The sequence below is a fragment of the Gorilla gorilla genome, chromosome 2 (genome assembly GCF_029281585.2).
Source record: "Gorilla gorilla gorilla isolate KB3781 chromosome 2, NHGRI_mGorGor1-v2.1_pri, whole genome shotgun sequence".
NCBI classification, from domain to species: domain Eukaryota; kingdom Metazoa; phylum Chordata; class Mammalia; order Primates; family Hominidae; genus Gorilla; species Gorilla gorilla.
The window spans coordinates 181230416-181255368 of record NC_086017.1 but is presented as its reverse complement, the minus strand read 5'-3'; the positions used below and the strand labels follow the sequence as shown (position 1 = coordinate 181255368).

General features: G+C 40.3%; 1 protein-coding gene and 2 non-coding genes across 16 annotated transcripts in view; 1 reads left to right on the top strand and 2 right to left on the bottom strand.

The window, feature by feature from the left end:
• The window catches only part of PHC3 (polyhomeotic homolog 3), a 95743-nt gene that overhangs the window by 11958 nt on the left and 58832 nt on the right, over positions 1 to 24953 (top strand). For 10 of the 14 annotated variants that reach the window (XR_002005355.3, XR_002005357.4, XR_002005358.2 and 7 more), the window contains exons 5-6: positions 20284 to 20442; positions 23986 to 24084. The exons of 2 other annotated variants lie outside the window; for them this stretch is intronic. Coding sequence is in view for 8 of the 12 variants with exons in the window: in XM_055381440.1 (XP_055237415.1) it covers positions 20284 to 20442; positions 23986 to 24084 (258 nt within the window). In the remaining 4 variants the exon portion in view is untranslated. The remainder of the gene's footprint in view (positions 1 to 20283; positions 20443 to 23985; positions 24085 to 24953) is intronic. 2 more of the 14 variants (XM_055381442.1, XM_055381441.1) reach the window with 1 other exon arrangement.
• LOC115934165 (U7 small nuclear RNA) lies at positions 8580 to 8641 on the bottom strand. Its single transcript, XR_004069993.1, has one exon. It is a non-coding gene; the product is annotated as a U7 small nuclear RNA (small nuclear RNA).
• LOC115934096 (U6 spliceosomal RNA) lies at positions 19581 to 19687 on the bottom strand. Its single transcript, XR_004069944.1, has one exon. It is a non-coding gene; the product is annotated as a U6 spliceosomal RNA (small nuclear RNA).

Below are 24953 nucleotides of genomic sequence, written 5' to 3'. Positions count from 1 at the left end.
AGGAAGAACAGATTCCCAGTAAAATAAAGGAATAATACATTAGATTTGCTTTATTTACTATCCGTTGTGAGCTTCTGCTCAAGTAATTTGACTAGCAGTAAAAATTACAATGCCCAAGGTAACTTAGTAAATTTAGGTCAATATCCAAAAACGGGGTGGAGCGTGTTAACAGATCTCTTAAGTAGTGATGATAATGAGCCGTCAGGTAACAGACTAGTAGTTTTCAGAGTTTTGATTATTTTGAGTTAGGTTTCCAGATAACAGTGAAGCCGTGGGAAAGGGTCCATTCTCCAGAAGAAAAAACGGCTGTCAGGTAACCAGCTAGGTAGTTGGGGCTTAGAGTAGGAGTGGGATCCCAATGGGGAAATGGAATATTATTTTAAAAATCAAGTCCAAAGTCCAGTCATACCACCTGGGGGAACTGTGTACCTACTGATTGATTATTCCTAATATGAAAACCCGAAATGCTCTAAAATCTGAAATTTTTGCACACCAACATGACATTCAAAGGAGTGTTCATTGGAACATTTTGGATTTTGGATTTTTAGATTTGGCATGCTAAACCAGTTTGTATCTTTCCAAAATCTGAAAAAAAAAAAAAATCCGAAACACTTCTGGTCGCAAGGATTTCATATAACAGATACTCCATCTATATGTGGTTTGGAGAGTAGACTCTTGTTAATTGAATGTATAGGTAACTAGGGGGTACCTGCATTCTTTTCTTTTCTCTGATTAGAATCATGACTAATTCTACACTATTGTCGGTAGTGGAGTGGTGATTTTTTTTTTTTTTTTTTTTGAGAAGGAGTCTCGCTCTGTCTCCCAGGCTGGAGTGCAGTGGCGTGATCTCGGCTCACCGCAAGCTCCGCCTCCCGAGTTCACGCCATTCTCCTGCATCAGCCTCCTGAGTAGCTGGGACTACAGGCGCCCGCCACTGCACCCTCCTAATTTTTTAGAGATGGGATTTCACCGTCTTAGCCATGATGGTCTCAATCTCTTGACCTTGTGATCCGCCTGCCTCGGCCTCCCAAAGTGCTGGGATTACAGGCGTGAGCCACCGTGCCCGGCCATGGAGTGGTGATTTTATGATTGTTTGGCTCTAAAACTAATTCGGACTGAGCCTTTAGGTTTATGTCTTTAGTATTTCAACTTAAATGGGGCAAAGATTTAGTTAAATTTTAAAATGGAAGTTAAACCAACTAAAAATTCTACTGCCAAAAAACGGCATAAGCAAAGTGAAAACAACAAAATGGGAGAAAATATGTTTGCATAAATGGGTAATATTTCTTTTCCTTTTTTACTTTAATTTTTTTTTCAAAAGGGAAGACAGGGAGAATTTTAGCCTCCCTTTCCCTTTCCCTTTCCCTTTGCCTTTGACTTTGCCTTTCCATTCCCTTTCCTTTCCTTCGACAGAGTCTTCCTCTGAGGCTGGAGTGCAGTGGCACGATCATAACTCACTACCGCCTCAATCTCCCAGGCTCAAGTGATCCTCCTACCTCAGACTGCTGAGTAGCTGGGACTACAGGCGCACACCACTACGCCTGGCTCATTTTTAAAATTTTTATTAGAGTTGAGGTCTCGCTGTGTTCCCCAGGCAGACTGGTCTCGAACTCCTGAGCTCAAGTGATCCTCCAACCACAGGTGGCAAAGTGCTGGGATTATGTGGTATAGGCATGAGCCACTACACCTGACTGATAATATTTCTAAAATACTGAAGACTCATATTAGTAAGATAAACAGAATTCACAGAGGTTCTCAGTTGGTAATTTTTAAAAGAAAGACTTATTTTTTTTTTTTTTTTTTTTTTTTTGAGATGAAGCCTTGCTCTGTCGCCCAGGCTGGAGTGCAGTGGTGTGATCTTGGCTCATTGCAACCTCCGCCTCTTGGGTTCAAGCGATTCTCCGGCCTCAGCCTCCCAAGCAGCTGGGACTACAGGCATACGCCACCATGCCCGGCTAATTTTCATATTTTAAGCAGAGATGGGGTTTTGCCATGTTGGCCAGGCTGGTCTCGAACTCCTGACCTGAAGTGATCTGCCCGCCTCGGCCTCCCAAAGTGCTGGGATTACAAGCGTGAACTACTGCGCCTGGCTATGTTTTGACTTTTAAACACATGAAAATATATTTAACATATCAATAATAAATGTATGTAAAAGGCTGGGCATGTTGGCTCATGCCTATAATCCCAACACTTTGGGAGCCCAAGGCATGCGAATGAAACCCCATCTCTACAAGCAAAATACAACAACAAAAAATTAGCTGGATGTGGTGGCAAGCGCCTGTAGTTCCAGCTACTTAGGAGGCTGAGGTGGGAGGCTTGCTTGAGCCCAGGAGGTCAAGGTTGCCGTGAGCTGAGATCATACCATTGCACTCCAGCCTGGGTGACAGAGCAAAACCCTGCCTAAAAAAATAGAAATATATGTACAAATAACAATGAAGTACTGTTTTCATCTGTTAAAGTAGAAAACAAGGAAAAACGTTTACACAATACCTATTGTTGGCAAGAATGTGAAAAAGTAGGTATACTCATACGCTATTAGTGGTAATATAGATTGGTGCAACTCTTTTGGAGGGTTATTTGGCAGTGTGTGTTAAACTTTAAAACGTACATGCCCCTGCTGAGAATGGTGGCTCATACTTGTAATCCTAGTGCTTTGGGAGGCTAAGGTGGGGGGATCACTTGAGTCTAGCAGTTTGAGACCAGCCTGGGCAACGTAGACCCCATCTAATAAAAAGAAATTAGCCAGGTGTGGTGGTGTGTGCCTGCAGTCCCAGCTGCTCAAGAGGCTGAGGCAGGAGAATTGCTTGAGCCTAGGAGTTTGAGGCTACAGTGAGCTATAATTGTGCCACTGCACTCTAGCCTGGGCAACAGTATGAGGCCCTGTTTCAAAAAAAGCCAAAATAATCTGTGCGTACCCTTTCATATAGCACTGTCACTTTTAGGGACATAATTAAAAATGACCTAGATAATTATGCCCATATGCATGATGTATAATAGTGAAAAATTATAAATAATATAAATGCCCATTAATTGAGGATTAGTTAAAAAGATGATAGTTAATTCCTACAGTGGAATATTATAGCTACTAAAAAATGCTGTATATGTGTCTACAGAGAGACTTGGATTTTCATTATGTATTGAGTGTAAGAAGCAAGAATGCATTGTGTAAGCTTGTCTAACTTATTTATTTTGGTTATTCTGTTTGCAGTCTAAAATTATTATTTGGGGCCAGGCGCAGTGGCTCACGCCTGTAATCCCAGCATTTTGGGAGGCTGAGGTAGGCAGATCACTTGAGGTCAGGAGTTTGAGACCAGCCTGGCCAACATGGTGAAACCCCATCTCTATTAAAAATCAAAAATAAGCCTTCCATGGTGGCACGTGCCTATAATTCCAGCTACTTGGGAAGCTGAGGCAGGAGAATCACTTGAACCCGGGAGGCTGAGGTTGCAATGAGCCGAGATCACACCACTGCACTCCATCCTGGGCGGTAGAGCAAGACTCCATCTCAAAAAATAAAAATAAATAAAATTATTATTTGGTGGTTCTTTATATATTCTGTTTCTTTGGGGAGACTTTTTTTTTTTTTTTTAATTTGTTTTAGGTATGCTCATTGTTGCTTATTTGAACCATTTTAAGAGATGGGTCTCACTGTGTTGTCCAGGCCGGCCTCCAACATTGGGCTCAAGTGATCCTCCTGTCTTGGCTTCCTAAGTAGCTGGAACTATAGGTGCATGCTACTGGGCCTGACTTCTTTGAAGCATTTTTATGATGGCTGCTTTGTCATATAATTCTTTTTTTTTTTTTTTTTTTTGAGACAAGGTCTTGGTCTGTCACCCAGGCTGGAGTACAGTGGCATGATCTTGGCTCACTGCAACTTCCACCTCCTGGGTTCAAGCAGTTCTCATGCCTCACCCTCCCAAGTAGCTGGAATTACAGGCGTTTACCACCATGCCTGGCTAATTTTTGTATTTTTAGTAGAGACGGGGTTTCTCCATTTTGGCCAGGCCAGTCTTGAACTCCTGACCTCAGGTGATCCACCTGCCTCAGCCTCCCAAAGTGCTGGGATTACAAGCATGAGCCACTGTGCCCAGCCTTCATCATATAATTCTGATATCTTTGTTATCTGGGTATTGGCTTCTATTGGTTGTCCTTTTCGTTCATTTTGAGGTTTTCCTGGTTCTGGATGTGGTGAGTGATTTTTTATTGAAACTTGGATGTTTTTAGTATTATGTTGTGTGACTGGTGATCTTATTTGACCTTTTTATTTTGGCTGTTTCTCAAAGGGAGAGTGTGCTGCCTTAATGCAATATGAGGGTGCAAGTATGAGTCCCCATATGGCATGAAGTACAGGGGGTACAAGTGCAAGTTCCCCATTTAGCCTCCATTGACACTTGAAGGGATGTTCCTCTTAATTGCTAAGCTGGGGTGGGAGTTCTGGCTCCTCACTAGGCTGCTACTGAAGCCTCTCTATCTAGAAGGAATAGGAGTACCTTTTACTCTCCCCACATGGTCTCCGCTGAGACCACAGGGTGCATTGGGGTGCTGGTGGTGGTTTATTATCACCTGGCTAGTATGAAAGTCCTGTTCTCTATATGGCCTTCTCTGACATGAACCTGATGGAGGGGTTGAGGGAGTTGGAAAATCAAGTTCTTTGCAGATATGGGTGGGGCCACAGTTTTTTTCTGTAGTGTTTGGTTGGAATAGAGTAATTATTGTCTAAAAGTTTTCTGTGTTGCACGGCTGTGCCTTTCCTGGTCCTTTGGTTAAAAAGAGCAGGCTTTTGTTGGGGATTTTTGTTTGTGCCTGTGGTGTTTCTGGATTACTGACTTCTTCATTTCCACCCTCCAAGTGTGGGTTATAAGAGGCAAAATGAAAATCCAGAGAATTCATTACCATGTTGTTTTCTTGGTCCTGAGGTCTCTAGCCAGTCTATGTATTTTTTCCTTTACCTTTTGGGGTCTTCTTAGGTTTATTTTATATGTAACATAAGAGTTTTTAGTTGTTCTTGGCAGGAGGAATAGGGAAAAGTATGTCTACTCCATTTTTTTGGAAGAAGAATTCTTGTCATTTTACTTATTTTTTAAAAGTTATTTGCGTGTATCCATTTGATTACGCAAGCAGAAGATCTGTAATGGTACACAACAAACTGTTATTAGTGGTCATCTCTGAGGAAGGAGGTTGAAGAGCTTTATTTTGTTAATTTTTATATTGTCTAAATAAAATTGAACAAACTGTTGTTGCCTAAGGAATAGATAACACAAATATATAGAGTAAAAGTGACTACTTCCCTTCAGTAGTCCCATTTTCTCTCACAAAGTTTTGTTTAAAGCTCTCCTGTATTTTTTTGTTTGTTTATTTGTTTTTGTTAGGAGATACTCTCTCACTCTGTTGCCCAGGCCGGAGTGCAGTGGCATGATCATAGCTCACTGCAGCCTCAAATTCTCAAGCAATTCTCCTGCCTCAGCCTACTGAGTAGTTGGGACTACGGGTGCATGCCTCCACACCCAGCTATTTTTGTTTGTTTTTTTTATAGAGAAGGGGTCTCGCTGTGTTGCTCAGGCTGGTCTTGAACTCCTGGCCTCAAGCAGTCCTCCTGCCTTGGCCTCCCAAAATGCTGGGATTATAGGCGTGAGCCACTGTGTCTGGCCTGCTTTCCTATATTATTACTATGCCTGCCTGCCTGCCTTCCTTTTTTTTTTTTTTTTTTTTTTTTTTTGACAGAGTCTTGCACTGTTGCCCAGGCTGGAGTGCAGTGGCATGATCTCAGCTCACTGCAACCTCCACCTCCCAGATTCAAGAGATTTTTGTGCCTCAGCCTCCCGAATAGCTGGGATTACAGGCGCCCACCACCATGCCTGGCTGATTTTTGTGTTTTTAGTAGAGATGGGGTTTCACCATGTTGGCCAGGCTGGTCTTGAACTCCTGACCTCAGGTGATCAGCCTGCTTCGGCCTCCTGAAGTTCTGGGATTACAGGTGTGAGCCACCATGCCCGGCTGACTATGCATTTCTATACATAAATGTAAATGGGCTTTTAGTTAATTTTGTTTGTTTTCATGTGAGGGCAGTGCCATCACACACACACACACACACACTCTCTCTCTCTCTCTCTTTCTTTACTAAATATTTGGGAATTTTCAGATGGAAAGGATTATGTGGCTGAAAACTACAATCATAAGTCTCTGAGTGACTTAAGGGCTATGTATATATCATTCTCTTTCCTTGTTGCATTTTGGTCCTATAACTACATGAATCCCTGATATTTTGGCTTCAACTCACTGTACTATTCTGTCAGAAAGGGAAAAAACTTTTTTTTTTTTATGACTTTCTAGTTATGATGCTAGACAAGATGAGCTTTTGAAGCCCAGTTTTATGACTTTGTTCATTCATGCATTCACTCATTCAGTCATCAAATATTTATCGAGCGTTTGATATTTGCCAAATCCTCTTCTAGGTGCTGAGGATACAGTACCACAACAAACAAATCTCTTTCCTCATGGAGCTAGGGATAGACGAACATTAAACAAGTACATAGTATGTCAGATGATGGTAAGTGTAAGAGAAAAATAAAGCAAGGAAATAAAAAAATAAAGAAAGGAGAAAAATAAAGCAATGGGGGAATATGCCATTTTAATTAGGATGGTCAGGGAAAGCCTTGTTAATAAAGGTGGCCTTTTTAAGGATGGTGAGGAGGGCAGACATGCACAGGGAACAGAAAGGAGGACAGTGTGGCTGGAGTGGAATGTGAGAGTGGGAGTGTGGTTTAAAGATGACATCAGAGAGGTAATTGTAATCCTAATCATGAGGAAATTATAAGACCTTTGGGTTTTAGTAAGTATGAGTTGGGAAGCTATTGGAGAGCTGTTCTGGTATGGAAGTGACATGATCTCAAATTGGTTTTTGAGAGTAGGTTCTAGGGGTCAAAGACAGAAGCATGGAGTTAAATGTTCTTGTAATAATTCAAATGGAGAGATATTGGCAATTTGGATCATGACGGTGATATTAGAGGTGGTGGAAAGTAGTTAGCTAGATTGTGAATTTTTTTTAACATTTAATTATAGAAATTTGGATATGTTTTGAAAGGAGAGCTAACACAAGATATGCGGATGCATTGAATAAAAGATGTGAGGAGTCAAGGATGACTCCATAGTATTTTGGCTCAAGCATCTGGAAAAATTGGGAGCTAAAGGAGGTATTGGAGAAGAAAATTAGGAGTTTGATTTTGGACATGTTAAGTTGATGATGTGTATTAGACACCCACCTATAGTATTGAGTAGGCATTGGTTATGTGAGTTTGGAGTTCATGTGGGAGGTTTCATGATTAATGTCTCATGTGGCTCCTTCAACATTCATGTCACAAGAGTACTTGATGACTTCACTACTGTTCATGGTGTGATGAGAGAAAGTTGAGTAGAATGGAGGAGATGAGGGACTGGGGTTCTAATCTTAAATTCTGTGACTGTCTGTTAATGTGACTTATGGCAAGTCATTTAACCTCCCTGCCTGCCAATTTTCTGTAAAATTAAATTGTCTAATTAAATGGTTTTAGTCTTTTCATCCGGATATCCTTGGATCTGTATCAAAGAGAAAGTTCAGGAAATGATGCTATGGACTGAATTATGTCCCCCATATTCATATGTTGAAGCCTAACTGATGCGACTGTATTAGAGATAGGACCTTTAGGGATGTGATAGAAGTTAAAGGAAGTCATAAGAATGGAGCCCTGATCTGATAGAACTGATTCGAAGAAGAGACACTGGCAATTTCTCTGCTACGTGAGGACACAGTGAGAAGGTGGCAGTCCACAAGCCAGGAGGAGAGCCCACACCAGAAACTGAATCTGTGGGCACTTTAATTTTGGACTTCCCAGCCTCTAAAAGTGTGCAAAATAAATTTCTGTTGTTTAAGTCAGGGGTCAGGCCATAGAACGGTACTGCTTTGTGGCCTGTTAGGAACTGGGCCTCACAGCAGGAGGAGAGTGGTGAGTGAGCAAGCATTATTGCCTGAGCTCCGCCTCCTGTCAGATCAGTGGCAGCATTAGATGCTCATAGGAGCGTGAACCCTATTTTGAACTGCACATGGGAGGGATCTAGGTTTGAGAATCTAATGCCTGATGATCTGAGATGGAACAGTTTCATCCCAAAACCCATTTTCCCCACCCTCTCTGTGGAAAAATTGTCTTCCATGAAACCGATCCCTGGTGCCAAAAAGTTTGGGGACCACTGGTTTAAGTGACCCAGTGTGTGGTATTTTATTATGGCAGCCTCCATAGACTGACAGATTGGGCTATGGGCCTTATCTTATGTAAGCCTTAGCCAGCCAGAGCAGTTCTGTGATCTGTTTGAATCTCAAGTTAATAAGACTGTGTTTATTAATAAGAAAAAAGTTTGAGAACTAGTGGTTTAGATGTTAATCTAGGATTATGTGAGAGTTTCTTAAATAGTTCATATGTGTTATAAAAATACATGTGCCCATCACATAGTAGGTACTTAAAAAATACTTGTTGAAAGATGTATGGTAGGTAGTAAGTATCAACTAGAATATGTAATGATATTAATGCTCTTTTTGTATGTTTTTTTTTATGGGCTTCCCAGCAGAAAGCAGAAAGCCTGCTAGATAAATTCTAAAAGAACTGTAACACTATTAATGTTAACTCTTTTTTTGTTTTTTTGAGACTGAGTCTCCCTCTGTCACCCAGGCAGTAGTGCAGTGGCACAATCTTGGCTCACTAGAACCTCTGCTTCCCAGGTTGAAGCGATTCTCCTCCCTCAGCCTCCTGAGTAACTGGGATTACAGGTTACCCACCACCACACCCAGCTAATTTTTTTTTGTGTTTTCAGTAGAGACAGGGTTTCACTATGTTGCCCAGGCTGGTCTCAAACTCCTGACCTCAGGTGATCTGCCTGTTTTGGCCTCCCAAAGTGCTAGGATTACAGGCGTGAGCCACCATGCCCGACCTAATGTTACTTCTTGATTATTGCAATGCAGAGAATTATTTTAGGATATATTCTAATTGCCTGAGGTTGAGTTATAGTAGAGTTTCTAATCCTGACCCCAGTGGTGAGATTCTTTGGTTGCCCATTATAGCAAATATGTGTATTGTCCAACATTGTGCTGCTTGCTCTGGTGGTACATGTAAGTCAAAGTTTCTTCCCTCAGGGAGTATGCATTTGAAGAACTATGCTTAGATATATCAAACAGTAAATAATATAATAGTATATAATCAAGTGGTAAATGTCATAGGAGTTAACAGAAAAGAGATCTTTGAGGATTGTATTATAGTAGCTGAGGAACGCTAAACTTTTAAAACAGGTAGAGTTTTCAGAGAAGAGGTCTCACCGTGAGATCATGATCCTGAGACAGCAGAGGTTAGATTTAGGGATTCATTACTATGTGGGATTCTATGTTAGTCTTCCACATTCCTGAGGACAGTCTATGCCAGTACTTTTTTATTGAGTGCCTGCTTGGTGTCAGGTGCCAAGGATTGAAAGTGAACAAAGGTTTTAGAGTATAATGAGGATACAGACAAGTAAATAGTCAAAGGACAGTATGATAAGAATTTTGTTTTGCTGGAGTATCTTATAACTTTCTTTTAAAGGCTATGTGGAAGAAAAACTAAATCTTTGTGGGCTTGAAAATTACCTCTTTTTATAATTATCTTTACATGAATTCTGTATTGAAAATATTTTTTCTGAGGAAATTTGAAAGCAAAGATTACTTTTTTCAAAATTTTAGTATTGCTGAAGAAAAGGCTGTTGTTAGTTCCATTATCATTCTTCTGGGGTAACTGCCTGTTTTTTCTTTCCAGAATCTTTGAGATTTGCCTGTTTGCTTTAGTTTTTTATTTTGTAGTTTCATGGCAATGTGTCTAGATGTCATTGTGTAGGACACCTGTTGGGCCCTCTCAGTGTGAAACTAGGTTTTTAATGATCATGTATGTGAAACTAAACAAATCTGCAAGAAGTTAATTTTGTTCTTTAATGATCATATATGTGAAACTAAACAAATCCATGAGAAATTAATTTTCTGTTTTCTCTTTCTGGAGCTCTTGGTTGAATGTTGACCTTTCTGGATTGATCCTTTATCTTGTTTACCTTTTCACTTACTGCCTTTTTTTGTGTGTGGGATATTTCCTTAACTTTTTCTTTTAGCTCTTTCTTTGACTTTTAAAAAAATTTTAGTTCAGCCACTATTTCTAATTTCTCAGAGCATTTTCTTGTTTTCTCATTGTTCTTTCAAACTAATATTCCGTTTTTCTATTATGGATAAAATACTTTGGATCTCTATTATGCTATTTATCAGATTTTTTTTTTTTTTTTTTTTGAGACCGAGTCTCGCTCTGTCTTCCAGGCTGGAGTGCAGTGGCGTGATCTCGGCTCACTGCAAGCTCCGCCTCCCAGGTTCACGCCGTTCTCCTGCCTCAGCCTCCTGAGTAGCTGGGACTGCAGGCGCCTGCCACCACGCCCTGCTAATTTTTTGTATTTTTAGTGGATATGCGGTTTCACCATGTTAGCCAGGATGATCTCGATCTCCTGACCTTGTGATCTTGCCCGCCTTGGCCTCTCAAAGTGCTGGGATTACAGGCGTGAGCCACCACGCCTGGCCCAGATTTTATTTTACTTTTATTTTCACTTTTTTTTTTTTTTTTTTCAAGACAGGTTCTCACTTTGTTGTCCATGCTGGAGTGCAGTGGTGCTAATATGGCTTATTGCAACTGCCACCTCCCAGGATCAAGTGATCCTCCCTGCTCAGCCCTTCAAGTAGCTGAGATTATAGTCATGTGCCACCACACCTGACTAATTTTTGTATTTTCTGTAGTGTCAAAGTCTTGCCATGTTGCCCAGGCCGGTCTCGAACTCCTGAGCTCAAGTGATCCACCTGCTTTGGCCTCCTAGAGTGCTGGGATTACAGGTGTGAGCCACTGTGCCTGGCCTATCAGGTTTTTTTTTCTTTTTTTGAAATTTTTCTTTTTTGAGATGGAGTCTCACTCTGTGGCCTAGGCTTGAGTGCAGTGGCGTGGTCTTGGCTCACTGCAACCTCTGCCAGCCAGGTTCAAGCGATTTCTCCTGCCTCAGCCTCCCAAGTAGCTGGGATTACAGGTGCCTGCCACTATGTCCAGCTAATTTTTTGTATTTTTAGTGGAGATGGGGTTTCACCATGTTGGCAGGCTGGTTTCGAACTTCTGACCTCGTGATTCGCCTGCCTCGATTTTTTGTTGAGATGGAGTCTCTGTCGCCCAGGGTGGAGTGCAGTGGCACAATCTCGGCTCACCATGCCTGGCCCACATTGAGTATTTAATTAAGGATCACGTACTGCATTGAAGACTCTTTTTTCTTTTTAATATAAAAATAGACTTCATTTTTTTTCTTTCATGACGTTTGAAGAGCTCAGGTCAGCTTACCTTATGGAATTTCCAGTAGTCTAGATTTGTCTGATTGTTTTCTCAATCCTTTTTTACTGTATTAATTGCTATTTCAGTGGGGTTTAGTAGGAGGGATAAGCAAATGGTTTGTTTATTATCTTCTTTATTTATTGGTTGTAAATATGATTTTTAATGAGTATATAATGTTCTACCATTTTTAAAAACTACTTTTCTCTTGCTGGTGGTTTTAATTTTTCCATCTTTTTGCTGATATAAGTAAACCTGCATTGACTATTTTATTATATATATTTGTATATATTTTTAGTTATTTTCTTCTTAAAAATTTCCTGAGAGTATATTCAGTGGGTCAGTGAGATTGTTTTTAGATCAAGAACCTTAAAACTGTTCAGTTTTCTCAAAAATGTCCAAATCACATCAGCCACATATCAGAGTCCATTTGATATATTTATACTATATAGGGGATGTAAATTTACCTGAGAGAAAATCATTTGCTTGTAATCAGTCATTCTCAGTGTTCTACTGCTAGTGTCCTCATCCTCTATTATCTCATTCAGGGAATTTTTTTAGGCTTCAGAACTCATTGTTTTTAAGGATTCTTTAAAATATAATTTTAAGTGATTGGGTGTAGAAGCCTTTTCCAATACCTAATACTAGTGTGAGATAAAACTGTAGCCTGAATATTTGTATGGTCACAAGCAGCTTTACTGCATTTTTGTAAAATATTCCAACAGTACAGAAAAAGTAAAAAAGGTATTAAGTTCCCTAAAGCCTCCTTTCCCTTTCAGTCTGTCTGTCTTCTTAGTTGGTTCCATACCCCTCCAGATCTTATCCTATGTATTTTGGACATATATGTCATAGAGAAGTGTGCATATATGCATTTAGCACTCTTTTTTACACATTGTAAACACAGGTATTCTGCATTTTGTTTTTTTCCCTTAACAGTGTGTCTTGAGATCTTTTTATGTTTGCAGACAGAGATCAATCTCACTTAAGCTGCTGTGTGGGGTTGCACTATGTGAATGGATTTTATTTTATATAACCATCCCTGTTGCTGGACATTTTAAATTATTTCCAATATTACAATTGTTTTGACATTGCAAGTTTTCTTTCTAGGATGCCAAAATCTGAAAACATTGGGAGACTGTGAGGTTTTTTATGTTTGTTTTATTTTCACCAGCTTGTATTGCAGAAAGTAGAAGTAATGTTTTTCTAAAATAAATAGGATAGGTATTTTATTTCTTTGATTTATTAAAAAACACGCAGTCTCAGCAGGGTACGGTGGCTCACACCTGTAATCCCAGCATTTTGGGAGGCCGAGGTGGGTGGATCACGAGGTCAGGAGTTCAAGACCAGCCTGACCAACATGGTGAAACCCCGTCACTATTAAAAATGCAAAAATTAGCCAGGCATGGTAGCAAGCGCCTGTAATCCCAGCTACTCAGGAGGCTGAGGCAGGAGAATCACTTGCACCCAGGAGGCGGAGTTTGCAGTGAGCCAAGATGGCACCACTGCACTCCAGCCTGGGCGACAGAGTGAGACTCCATCTCAAAAAAAAAAAACATGTAGTCTCTTAAAAAGAAAATTCTTCATGGATAGCTATTACTACTTAAAAGTCCGGGTGCGATGGCTCACACCTATAATCCCAACACTTTGGGAGGCCGAGGCGGGTAGATCACTTCAGGTCAGGAGTTCGAGACCTGGCCAACATGGCGAAACCCGTCTCTACTAAGAATACAGAAATTAGCCATGCGTGGTAGTGGGCGCTTGTGGTCGCAGATACTCAGGAGGCTGAGGCAGGAGAAGCACTTGAACCCAGGAGGCGGAGGTTGCAGTGAGCGGAGATTGTGCCACTGCATTCCAGTCTGGGCAGCAGAGCGAGACTCTGTCTCAAGAAAAAAAAAAATTCTGCATAGGGCCGGATATGGTGGCTCATGCCTGTAATCCCAGCACTTTGGGAGGCCAAGATGGGAGAATCACTTAAGCCCAGAAGTTTGAGACCAGCCTGAACTACGTAGACCCCATCTCTTTTCTTAATAAAATAAAATAAAAATAAAATTTCTATATAGCATTTTACTCTACTGATATTTGAAATACCACATATACTATTTATAAGCTGCTTTAACATGATAAAAGCAAATTAATATACTAAGGTAAGCATTAAAGAGAAAAATAGCATTTCCTCTCTGATTCTAAAATTAATATCTACATAGAAAAGTTAAAAACTTTAAAAAAAGTAATCCCGGATTTTACTCCTAGAAGCCATTATATATATACACCTTTAACATTTTGGTGACTGTTCTCACAGGTAGTGGTGCATGGGTGTGTGTGTGTTTCTATATTGAGTCTACTCATATATCATGTTATGAGTATGTATTATTGTGTGTATATCCAATGCAGTCATTTTTCTTAACTCTTTTTTTTGGAGACAGGGTCTCGCTCTGTCACCCAGGTTGGAGTGCAGTGCTGCAATCTCGGCTCACTGCAACCTCCGCCTCCCAGGCTCAAGTGATCCTCCCAGCTCAGCCTCCTGAGTAGCTGGGACCACAGGTGTGCACCACAATGCCTGGCTAATTTTTTGTATTTTTGGTAGATACAGGGTTTCACCATGTTGACCAGGCTGGTCTCGAACTCCTGAGCTCAAGCTATCCACCTGTCTCAGCTTCCCAAAGTGCTGGGATTACTGGCATGAGCCACTATGCCTGGCCATCTTTCTTAACATGTTTTTCACATTTGTGATACATATACACACACAGACATTTGTATGTACCTATATGAATGATACTCTACATGTTATTTTGCTGCCTTTTTACTCAGCAGTGGACATAAAAATCTTTTAATGCCACTGAATACAGATACATCATTCTTTTAATGTGAAATGTTTCTCTATTTAGGGTATACCTGATTGATTCTGATCAGTCAAACGGTAGAGGTAACTCTCAAATGGACTTTGGCTATGGGTAGTAATCGGTTGGAAACTCCTTTTGAGGACATTAACAGGTGGTTGGGAGTTAAGTGGCTTTTTCTGGCAGACTTGTTTCTTTCTGGTGACTCCTAGAATTAGCGTCAGTGGGGAGACAGCCTGCAGTAATCGGGCTCAGTGAGTGAGTTTCTTTGTGGAGTGTGACTTGAGATATGAAGTGACAGGGTTGGTCAGGGTCTTCAGTGAAAGGGAATTAGGAGTGTTGGGATGGAACTGACAGAGAAAATAATGGAAACTGGTGAAGACATCTGGTTTAGGTCAGCAGAGCAACACAGGAAAAAGGAGAGCCTTATCAGTTGTGGAAAGGAAGGACAGTTTTTTAGTTAGGCTAGCTAGGGAGACGGACTTCTTGCAGAGGTGGCTACTGATCTGTTGGCCTTCATGAGTTGGGTGTTATTAGTAGATAGCTGCTTTTGAAATATTACTTGTTATATGGAACTTAAAAGTAAACACAACACTTGTTCTTTGATCTCACGACTTAGAGTAGAATACAGGTGGTTAGGGCGTTGCTAGTTGTCTTCACTTCCTCTTTTCTTTTTTAAGAAAAATAAAAGCATTCTGTTTGTATTTTGTACTCTACTTCCTTAAAAAGCATTCTCCAGCTTGTTAGCTATCAGCCAATCATTTTTTAAAGAAGACTTTTATTACATTTTTCTTTAGAGAATGTGTAAATATCCTTACTAAGAGTACATTTCTTTCTTACTGTTTTTTGAAAGAATCACCAACTGAAAAAAAAGTTCTAAGGCATTATTACTGCAGAGTAACCTGAATTAGGGAGCTATCAGGATATTTAAAAAGTACCCCGAATGCCAAAATACATGAGTCAGAAAAACTTGGGTCCAGTTCTTCCCTGTTGGTGATTTAATCTCTGGAGCAAAGCTTAAATATTGCATGAATATGCCTTAAAATATGAAATATGCCTTAAAATAACATGACATTAATTAACTTAATAAGCTTATTGAATGAAGACGTTTCGTAGATACTGGATATATGAAGATGAATAACACATGGCCCCCACCCTTAAAGAAATTATTATTTAGAAGGATGAGATAGAAATATATGCTAAAAGTATATGGACGGTAACAATTAGGCAACAAAGAGGGGGAATAGTCAGTTCTGCTTTGGGATATGGGAATGCCTGAAAAAGCTTATTAGAGCAGGTGATTTTTGAGAAGTTGTTCACTATGTAGCTGCAGATGGGCTGGGACATGGCGGTGGCAAGGATGCTCAATCTAGTCAGGAATATCATCGCCAGTGCCATAGAGGACTGAGATCATGATACTACACATACCTTGCTATGGTAATGGGAAGGTTGTGTGTGGAGTGGGAGGAGATGATGCTAGAGAGGTTGTCAGGGAAGAGGTTTAACTTTATCCAGAAGATTCTTTTTTTTTTTTTTTGAGACGGAGTCTCGCTCTGTCACCCAGGCTGGAGTGCAGTGGCGCGATCTCGGCTCACTGCAAACTCCGCTTCCCGGGTTCACGCCATTCTCCTGCCTCAGCCTCCCGAGTAGCTGGGACTATAGGCGCCCGCCACCACGCCTGGCTATTTTTTTGTATTTTTAGTAGAGACGGGGTTTCACTGTGTTATCCAGGATGGTCTCGATCTCCTGACCTCGTGATCCGCCCACCTTGGCCTCCCAAAGTGCTGGGATTACAGGCGTGAGCCACTGCGCCCGGCCTCAGAAGATTCTTAAATGGGTAATTAATATTAATAATCAGGGAAAGATTATCTGGCAAGTAGAAGGTGACAAGATTCCAGTAAGAGGTATCAGTTTGCAGATATTAATCAAGCCAGAAATAACATGGGCCCAAAGTCTCAAACTAAGTGATGAAAAATCAAAATGGAAATTAGGAGACAAAAAGATGTATTAGAAACAAGATACGTGACTGATTTTGTGTGTGTGGTAAAGGAGAGGGAAGCATCAGTATGACTTCCAGATGCTGTGTCTTGGAGAATTTTAGAAAATGCCAGTGCCATTTGAGGAGAAGCTGTTTTAAAAGGAATAATTAGTTTGCTGTTTGAACATGCTGAATTTGAGCTGGTAAAGGATGCCCAGAAAGATGTGTTCTGTAGGTATTTGGATCTGGAACTTCAAAAAAGGGTTTATAGTTAAGAATCAAGAGTCATCAGGATTGAATTGTTTGAAACCATGGAAGTAGATATGATAATCTAGGAACTCAAGAAGAAAAGTGTGGTCTGGTGCAGTGGCTCATGCTGGTAATCCCAGCACATTGGGAGGCTGAGGTGGGGGTATCGCTTGAGCCCAGGAGTTTGAGGCAAGCTTGGGCAACATGATGAAACCCTGTCTCTACAAAAAATAACAAAGATTAGCCGGGTGTGGTGGTGCATGCCTGTAGTCCCAGCTACTCAGGAGGCTGAGGTGGAAGGATCATCTGAGTCTAGGAAATTGGGGCTGCAGTGAGCCATGATCACTCCACTGCACCCCAGCCTGGGTGACAGAGGGAGACCCTGTCTCAAAAAAAAAAAAAGAAGAAAAGTGTCAAAGACAGAGCATGAACATTTTGGGAGTGGGTGCAAAAGAAGAGCTGGTAAAGAGGACTGAGAGGGAATGGTCTGAAAAGAATCCACTGAATTTGTCAGTTAGATGTTGGTGACTATTGTTAAGGTGATTTCAGTGATGTGTTAGGAATAGGATCTAAATTACAGAATAGGCTGGGCACGGTGGCTCACGCCTGTAATCCCAGCACTTTGGAAGGCCGAGGGGGAGGGATCGTGAGGTCGGGAGATTGAGACCATCCTGTCTAACACCATGAAACCCTGTCTCTACTAAAAATACAAAAAAAAAAAAAAATTAGCCAGGCGTGGTGGTGGGCACCTGTAGTCCCAGCTATTCAGGAGGCTGAGGCAGGAGAATGATGTGAACCCAGGAGGTGGAGGTTGCAGTGAGCCGAGGTCGCACCACTGCACTCCAGCCGAGGCAACAGAGCGAGACTCTGTCTCAAAAAAACAAAACAAAACAAAACAAAAACAAACAAAATTACAGAATAATTCTGTATTGTATTAGTGGTATTTATGCATTGATTTATACCTTTAACTATTATATTAAAATAAAAATATGTGATATATATACATTTAGAGAATTAGATAACCAACTGTCATGTGCCTACTATACAGTTTTTTAAACTTTTTTATTTTAAAATAATTATAAATTAAATTCCTATAAATCATAGGAAGTTGCAAAACTAGTACAGAGAGGTCCTCCTATATAAACTTCACTCAGCTTCCTCCAGTCACCATTCAGTTTAACAAGTGTCCTGAGTTAGTTCAGATGTTAATGTCTTGGGCTGCGTTATGGAACCGTACAGGGAGTATGGATGTGGATTCTATACCCCTACCTGGTGTAAGCCTGGAGTTTTGATTCTCATAGGTGCCTCCTTCCCTGCCTCCACTAGGAGCAGGGCAGATGCAAGCTTCTTTGCTGTTTCTCAGAACGTATGGGTGGAGCTTTTCCAGCTCCTTTTTACATATTGGGCAGCTCTTTTCAGGATTTTGACTCAAAATAGGGATTTGACTTGTAGCCCTCCCCTGAAATAAGCACAAAGGTGGATCTTCTGGCTCTATAGAACCAAGATGCCCTTATAGACTGCCTTGGTGTCAGCTGAGGTGACATCTCTCTGGCTTTGAGTTTCTTCCTTTCTGGCACCAGGAATTTCCTTTCCCAGCTTTTCTCTCCCTTTTGGAGTTCTGCTGTATATTCTGATTTTTTCATGTTGATCTAGCATTTCAGTGATACCGTTTGGTCACATGGATGTATTAGTCCAGTCTGCCTTGTTGCTTGAATAAGAAGTCCAATAAAGTATTCTTTTTTCTAATAAAATATTTATTAATTGTATTCTGTGCTTTGTTCCACAAAAATGATTTGAGGTTGGATTATATTATTCTCTGTTTAAAAATATTATTATTATTATTATTATTATTATTATTACTACTGTTTGAGACAGAGTCTTGCTCTGTCCCCCAGGCTGGAGTGTAGTGGCGTGATCTTGGGTCACTGCAACCTCCGCCTCCCGGGTTCAAGCGATTCTCCTGCCTCAGCCTTCTGAGTAGCTGGGATTACAGGCGTGTGCCATCACACCTGGCTAATTTTTGTATTTTTAGTAGAGATGGGATTTCACCATGTTGGTCAGGCTGGTCTCAAACTCCTGACCTTGTGATCCGCCCACCTCAGCCTCCCAAAGTGCTGGGATTATAGGCTTGAGCCACCTCACCCGGCCAAAAATATTATTTATTTTTAAAATGGGTAATATATGCATGTGGTCTAAAATTAGAAAGATAAAAAAAGAGTATGCTTTTTCTTTTCCCTATTACCCTAGCCACCCCACTCCAATGTCTCTTTATAGATACAACCAGTTACCAGTTTCTTACGCATCCTTCTAGAGGTTAACAATGCACTAGTTTATTGGGTTTTTTTCTTTTTTTCTTTTTTTTTTTTTTTAGATGGAGTGTCGCTCTGTCGCCCAGGCTGGAGTGCAGTGGCGCAATCTCGGCTCACTGCAAGCTCCACCTCCCAGGTTCACGCCATTCTTCTGCCTCAGCCTCCCGAGTAGCTGGGACTACAGGCACCCACCACCACACCCGGCTAATTTTTTTAATTTTTTTTTTTTTTTTTTTTAGTAGAGACAGGGTTTCACCATGTTAGCCAGGATGGTCTCGATCTCCTGACCTTGTGATCCGCCCGCCTCGGCCTCCCAAAGTGCTGGGATTACAGGCGTGAGCCACTGCGCCGGGCCAACAATGCTCTAGTTTATTCTTTAACAGAAGTTTTAAACTTTAGTGTTTATAATTTAATTTTGTAGCTGATATTCAGGATTTTTCCATCTGTTTGAGAAGTAGTATTTTCTTTTGCTTGAGAGCTTTTGACTTACAGCTTTACACTGGTTATGTGTTACATGTATGTCTTTATATATGTGAATGGATTATCTGTGTTTTAATTTTTGTTCACAAACTCCTCAGAATGTGACAGAATAAACTGTTGATTAGGATGTTTTAAGTTATGTGGAATATTAAAATGAAACAGTAGCTCTATTTTTTAATTTTTAATTGACACATAATAACTATACATATTTATGGGATACAGGGTGATATTTGAATACATGTATATCATGTATAGTGATCAAATCAGAGTAACTGGCATATCCATCATCTCAAATCATTGATCCTTTCTTAGTGTTGAGAACATACAAAATCCCCTATTAAAACTAATGGAAAGCTTCATGAATTTGAATGTCATTTTTGGGCAGGAGCCATGCTAATCTTCTCTATATTGTTCCAGTTTTAGTATATGTGCTGCGGAAGTGAGCACTGGCCCTAATTTTTAGGAGGTAGTGGAAATGATATTTTAAGATACTAGAAATCTTATTGAAACACGTTGTAGCTATCCTTAAAAACTGTGGCCGGGTGCAGTGGCTCATGCCTGTAATCCTAGCACTTTGGGAGGCCGAGGCGGGTGGATAACCTAAGGTCAGGAGTTCGAGACCAGCCTGACCAACATGGAGAAACCCCGTCTCTAATAAAAATACAAAATTAGCCGGGCGTGGTGGTGTATGCCTGTAATCCCAGCTACTTGGGAGGCTTAGGCAGGAGAATCACTTGCACCCAGGAGGCGGAGGTTGCGGTGAGCCAAAATCGCGCACTTGCACTCCAGTCTGGGCAGCAAGAGCGAAACTCCATCTTAAAAAAAAAAAATTGCCCTGATTACTAACCAATCCATGCCATTGTTTGCATATGTGCAAATAACTGCCCAAAGAAATGAGGGGGTCTGTCAAAGATAAAGGCTTCTCCTTTGGGTTCCTTAGCCACAATTTATACCATTGATTGCCTAACTGCAGCTCGGTGTGAAATTCAGTAACATGGAAGCAAGAAATGGAAGCCTATGACCTAATATGTTTTCTTCCTTAGATCAACCTCTCCACTTCTCCTACACCTGCACAGTTAATAAGCCGTTCCCAGGCTTCCAGTTCTACCAGCGGCAGTATTACCCAACAGACTATGTTACTAGGGAGTACTTCCCCTACCCTAACGGCAAGCCAAGCTCAAATGTATCTCCGAGCTCAAATGGTAAGATATGAGCTACCAAATTTTTTCAGTGTTTAAGGACTTGAGAGATCAAAATGTTTCTTGATTTGATACAATAAGAGGTATTTTTAATATTTAAGAAATGTTTAATTGTGTGTGTGTGCATGCGGGCGTGCCTTCAGCTCTTGTACATTTATGTCATGAAAGATTCTACTTTTAATTAATAGGTCTTCTTGGTATCAAATAGTAATTATTACATTGAGAAGCTAATAGAGATTCAGTAACGTAAGAGTGATTATTTTTTAATATCAAATTCATCGAAAACCTTTTTTTCATATTTTAACATCTCTGAAATTTGGATGCATTTTATAACTGATGGCATCTTGGTACTTACAGTGGTCCATAAAATCATTGCCTGTTTTTGTCAACTTAGATTTGGTGAAATAGAGATGTTAAAAAAACTTTGTTGTTAATAATTTGTATCCTAGGATTTTCTGAATTCTATATTGGAGTTCGGGATAGTCTCCCAGATGATTCTTAACTTTGGTTTTTCCCATCTCAAATTCTGCAAGGTTATTTGTGTTCTTGTGTTCATTTTGATATTTTATGAATATAGGGATGTTAATTTGGTTATTCTGTATTTGAGTGTCTACAGATTTTCTAATTGTTGAGCTTCTTTAAGGAATATAGAAATTGGTTGACATGTATTTTATTTGATGTCTTTACAAGAAGCTAGACAAAAGCGTTGTCCCTAATATATATTTATATTCTTTTTTGTCCAGTGGACTGAATATATATCTGGATCTCCAGTTTTTGTTGTTGTTGTTGTTGTTACTGTTTTTTGAGGTGAAGTCTCACTCTGTCACCCAGGCTAGAGTGCAGTGGCGCGATCTCTGCTCACTGCAACCTCTGCCTCCCGGGTTCAAGTGATTCTCCCACCTCAGCCTCCCAAGTAGCTGGGATTACAGGTGCCCGCCACCACACCCAGCTAATTTTTGTATTTTTAGTAGAGATGGGGTTTCACCATCTTGGCCTGGCTGGTCTCAAACTCCTGACCTTGTGATGCACCTGCCTCACCTCCCAGAATGCTGGGATTACAGACATGATCCACCACACCTGGCTTGGATCTTCAGTTTTCTATCTAAAATTGCAAAGTTTCCAATCATTTAACTCATACTATGCTTTGAAATTAGGTTGAACCATTTGAGATGGTTGCTATTTGGCTATTTTTGAACTCTAAAATTAGCAGTTTCATACGGGTCAAACTAAATTGAATGTCTTCTTTTTAGGTTTAGTCCTTTCAGGGTGTTGGTACTGGAAATTACCTTTTCAGGAAAGTTATACCATTTGTCCCTTGGTGTCTGTGGTGGATTGTTGCCAGGCCCCACCCTCTCTGTCCCATAGAATACCCAAATCTGAGGATGCTCAAGGCATAGTATTTGCATATAACCTATGTATATCCTCCCATATACTTTACATCATCTTTACATATATTTAGTATAATATAAACATCATTTAAATAACTGGTACACTATATTGTTTAGGGAATAATGACAAGAGAAAAATTTGTACATGTTCAGTGCAGATGCAGCTATTTTTTTAAAATGAATATTGTTTTGATCTATAGTTGAATGACGAAGCACAGAGCCTTCCATAGATATGGAGGGCTCATCATTGTACTTTGTTGTTGAATTTACTTAGATTTAGTGTACCAAAGAACTGAAGTTTAAAAGGTCACTTAATTGGTCGTTTAATTTTTCTAATTTTTTTGGATCCGCATTTGGTTGAACATTTTAATTTAGATAGCAAGAGGAACTGAATAACCCTTGATACAATTTTGAAATAAAGTATTTACACATTCTTTGAAACAACTTGTCAAATTTACCAAATTGAATTGGTTAATCTCTGAGTGGATTGTATTGCCTTAGAAATTAATGGCATTTGGCTGAGCATGGTGGCTCATGCCTGTAATCCCAGCACTTTGGGAGGCCGAGGCAGGTGGATCACCTGAGGTTGGGAGTTCAAAACCAGCCTGACCAACATGGAGAAACCCTGTCTCTATTAAAAATACAAAAAATTACTCATGCTTGTAATCCCAGCTGCTCGGGAGGCTAAGGCAGGAGAATCACTTGAACTCGGAAGGCAGAGGTTGTGGTGAGCTGAGATCGCGCCATTGCACTCCAGTCTGGGCAACAAGAGTGAAACTCCGTCTCAAAAAAGAAAAAATAGATTAATGGCAGTTGTTTGAATATTGAAAAAAATTGAGCTGGGCACGGTGGCTCACACCTGTAATCCCAGCACTTTGGGAGGCTGAGGTGGGTGGATCACTTGAGGTCAGGAGTTCGAGACCAGCCTGGCCAACATGGTGAAACCCCGTCTCTACTAATAATACAAAAATTAGCCGGGCGTTGTGGCGTATGCCTGTAATCCCAGCTACTCGGGAAGCTGAGGCAGGAGAATCGCTTGAACCCGGGAGGCAGAGGTTGCAGTGAGCTGAGATCGCATGACTGCCCTCCAGCCTGGGTGACAGAGACTGTCTCACCAAAAAAAAAAAAAAAAGAAAAGGAAAAAAAAGGAAAGTGATAAGTAAAAAAATTAAATGTCTTTGTTTTTTGATGTGAAGATTTTTTTGCAGGCTCTTTTGTTGTTGAACTTTTACATGTGTGGCATTTACTTTTAGAATGAATATTTCTTTCTTTCTTTCTTTTTTTTTTTTTTTTTTTTTTGAGATGGAGTCTTGCTCTGTCATCCAGGCTGGAGTTCAGTGGCATGATCTCAGCTGACTGCAACCTCCACCTCCTGGGTTCAAGTGATTCTCCTGCCTCAGCCTCTCGAGTAGCTGGGATTACAGGCATGAGCCACCACACCTGGCTAATTTTTGTATTTTTAGTAGAGATGGGGTTTCACCGTGTTGGCCAGGCTGGTCTTGAACTCCTGACCTCCAGTGATCCACCTGCCTTGGCCTTCCAAAGTGCTGGGATTACAGGCGTGAGCCACCACGCCTGGCCATAGAATGAATATTTCTTTACAAATAGTTTTAAAATGAAAGGGCAACCTGGATTTGTCCTTTAGATCCTTTGTAGCTAAGTGAAATATTGGAGTGTAGTATGTGGCATAGTTATCCTTATGATAAAGAGGACTGAAAAGACTTTTTTGGTGTTTCTTTTTGTTTCTCACTGAAATTTAATTTGTGTCCCAAAATAGTGACTAGTTGTTTACTTTAACTTCCCATTTTAGGAATCCTGCCACAGTAGTTCTGAGCTAGGAAAAATTTAACTATAATAGCTTATTTGAGACACAATTTGGTCTGAGAATTTCATATCACCAAAATATATTTTCTTTTTTGAGTACTGCTTTTTTTTGCACTCATCAGAATCATGAGCTGTTTCAAAAATGTTTATGATTTTTTTTGAGTTCTCTATTATCAGAAACTTCTCTTTGTCATGTAGAATCTTTTGCTGAGGAGATAATCCTAAACTGCATTGTCTTTCTGTCACAAATTTCAGTCTCTCTTGCCTGCTACACATTGTGTGTGGGACATGTTCTTTTGTCTTAGGGTATTTTTTTGGTTTTCTGTCTGTACAGCTGATTTTCACACCCGCTACCACTGTGGCTGCTGTACAGTCTGACATTCCTGTTGTCTCGTCGTCATCGTCATCTTCCTGTCAGTCTGCAGCTACTCAGGTGAGCTTGTCTAGCTTCATAATGTGTTACTTGAGATCTAGATCTTCAGGTTAAAGTTAAGCACTGCATTTGTGTTTAAGTTACTGATGGTTTCAGTGCTCTTTGTCATGCATTTCAGATTGAAATTTAATAAAATACAATGAGAACTTCAAGAAAATGTTTTTTGTTCTGTAAAAATTATAATGCCATTAAACACAGATATTTAGGTTATTTGACATTGGTTGGTCAAGGTTAATGAGAGTTTTTGTTAATGACTTTCTATGTTTAGTTTTATCATAAAGCAGATTTATTTCTCATGTGAGAAATATTCTTTTGCTTAGATTCCTTTGCAGTATTCCTTATGTAATAACTAAGTCAAGATGGATTTTAAGTTTGAAAGTGAATTAAACTAGACACATTTAAAATTTAAAAAATTGGTCAGGTGCAGTGGCTTATGCCTGTAATCCCAGCACTTTTTGGAGGCCCAGGTAGGAGGATTGTGTGAACTCAGGCATTAAAGACCAGCCTGGGCAAAATAGTAAGACCCGGTCTTTACTAAAAATAAAAAAAATTATTTAAGTGTGGTGCTGTGCTGCTGTAATTCCAGCTTTTCAGGAGGCTGAGGCAGGAGGATTGCTCGAGCCTGGGAGATTGAGGCTGCAGTGAACTATGATAGTGCCATTGCTTTCCAGTCTGGGTGACACAGTGAGATTAATCATTACAGAAATGCAAATCAAAACCACAATGAGTATCACCATACACTCACTAGAATGGCTGAAATGAAGAAGACTGCTAATACTATATATTGGTGAGAATGTGGAGCATCCAGACTCTCATACATTGCTGGTGAGAGGCTAAAATGGTATAGCCACACGTTGAAAAACAGTTTT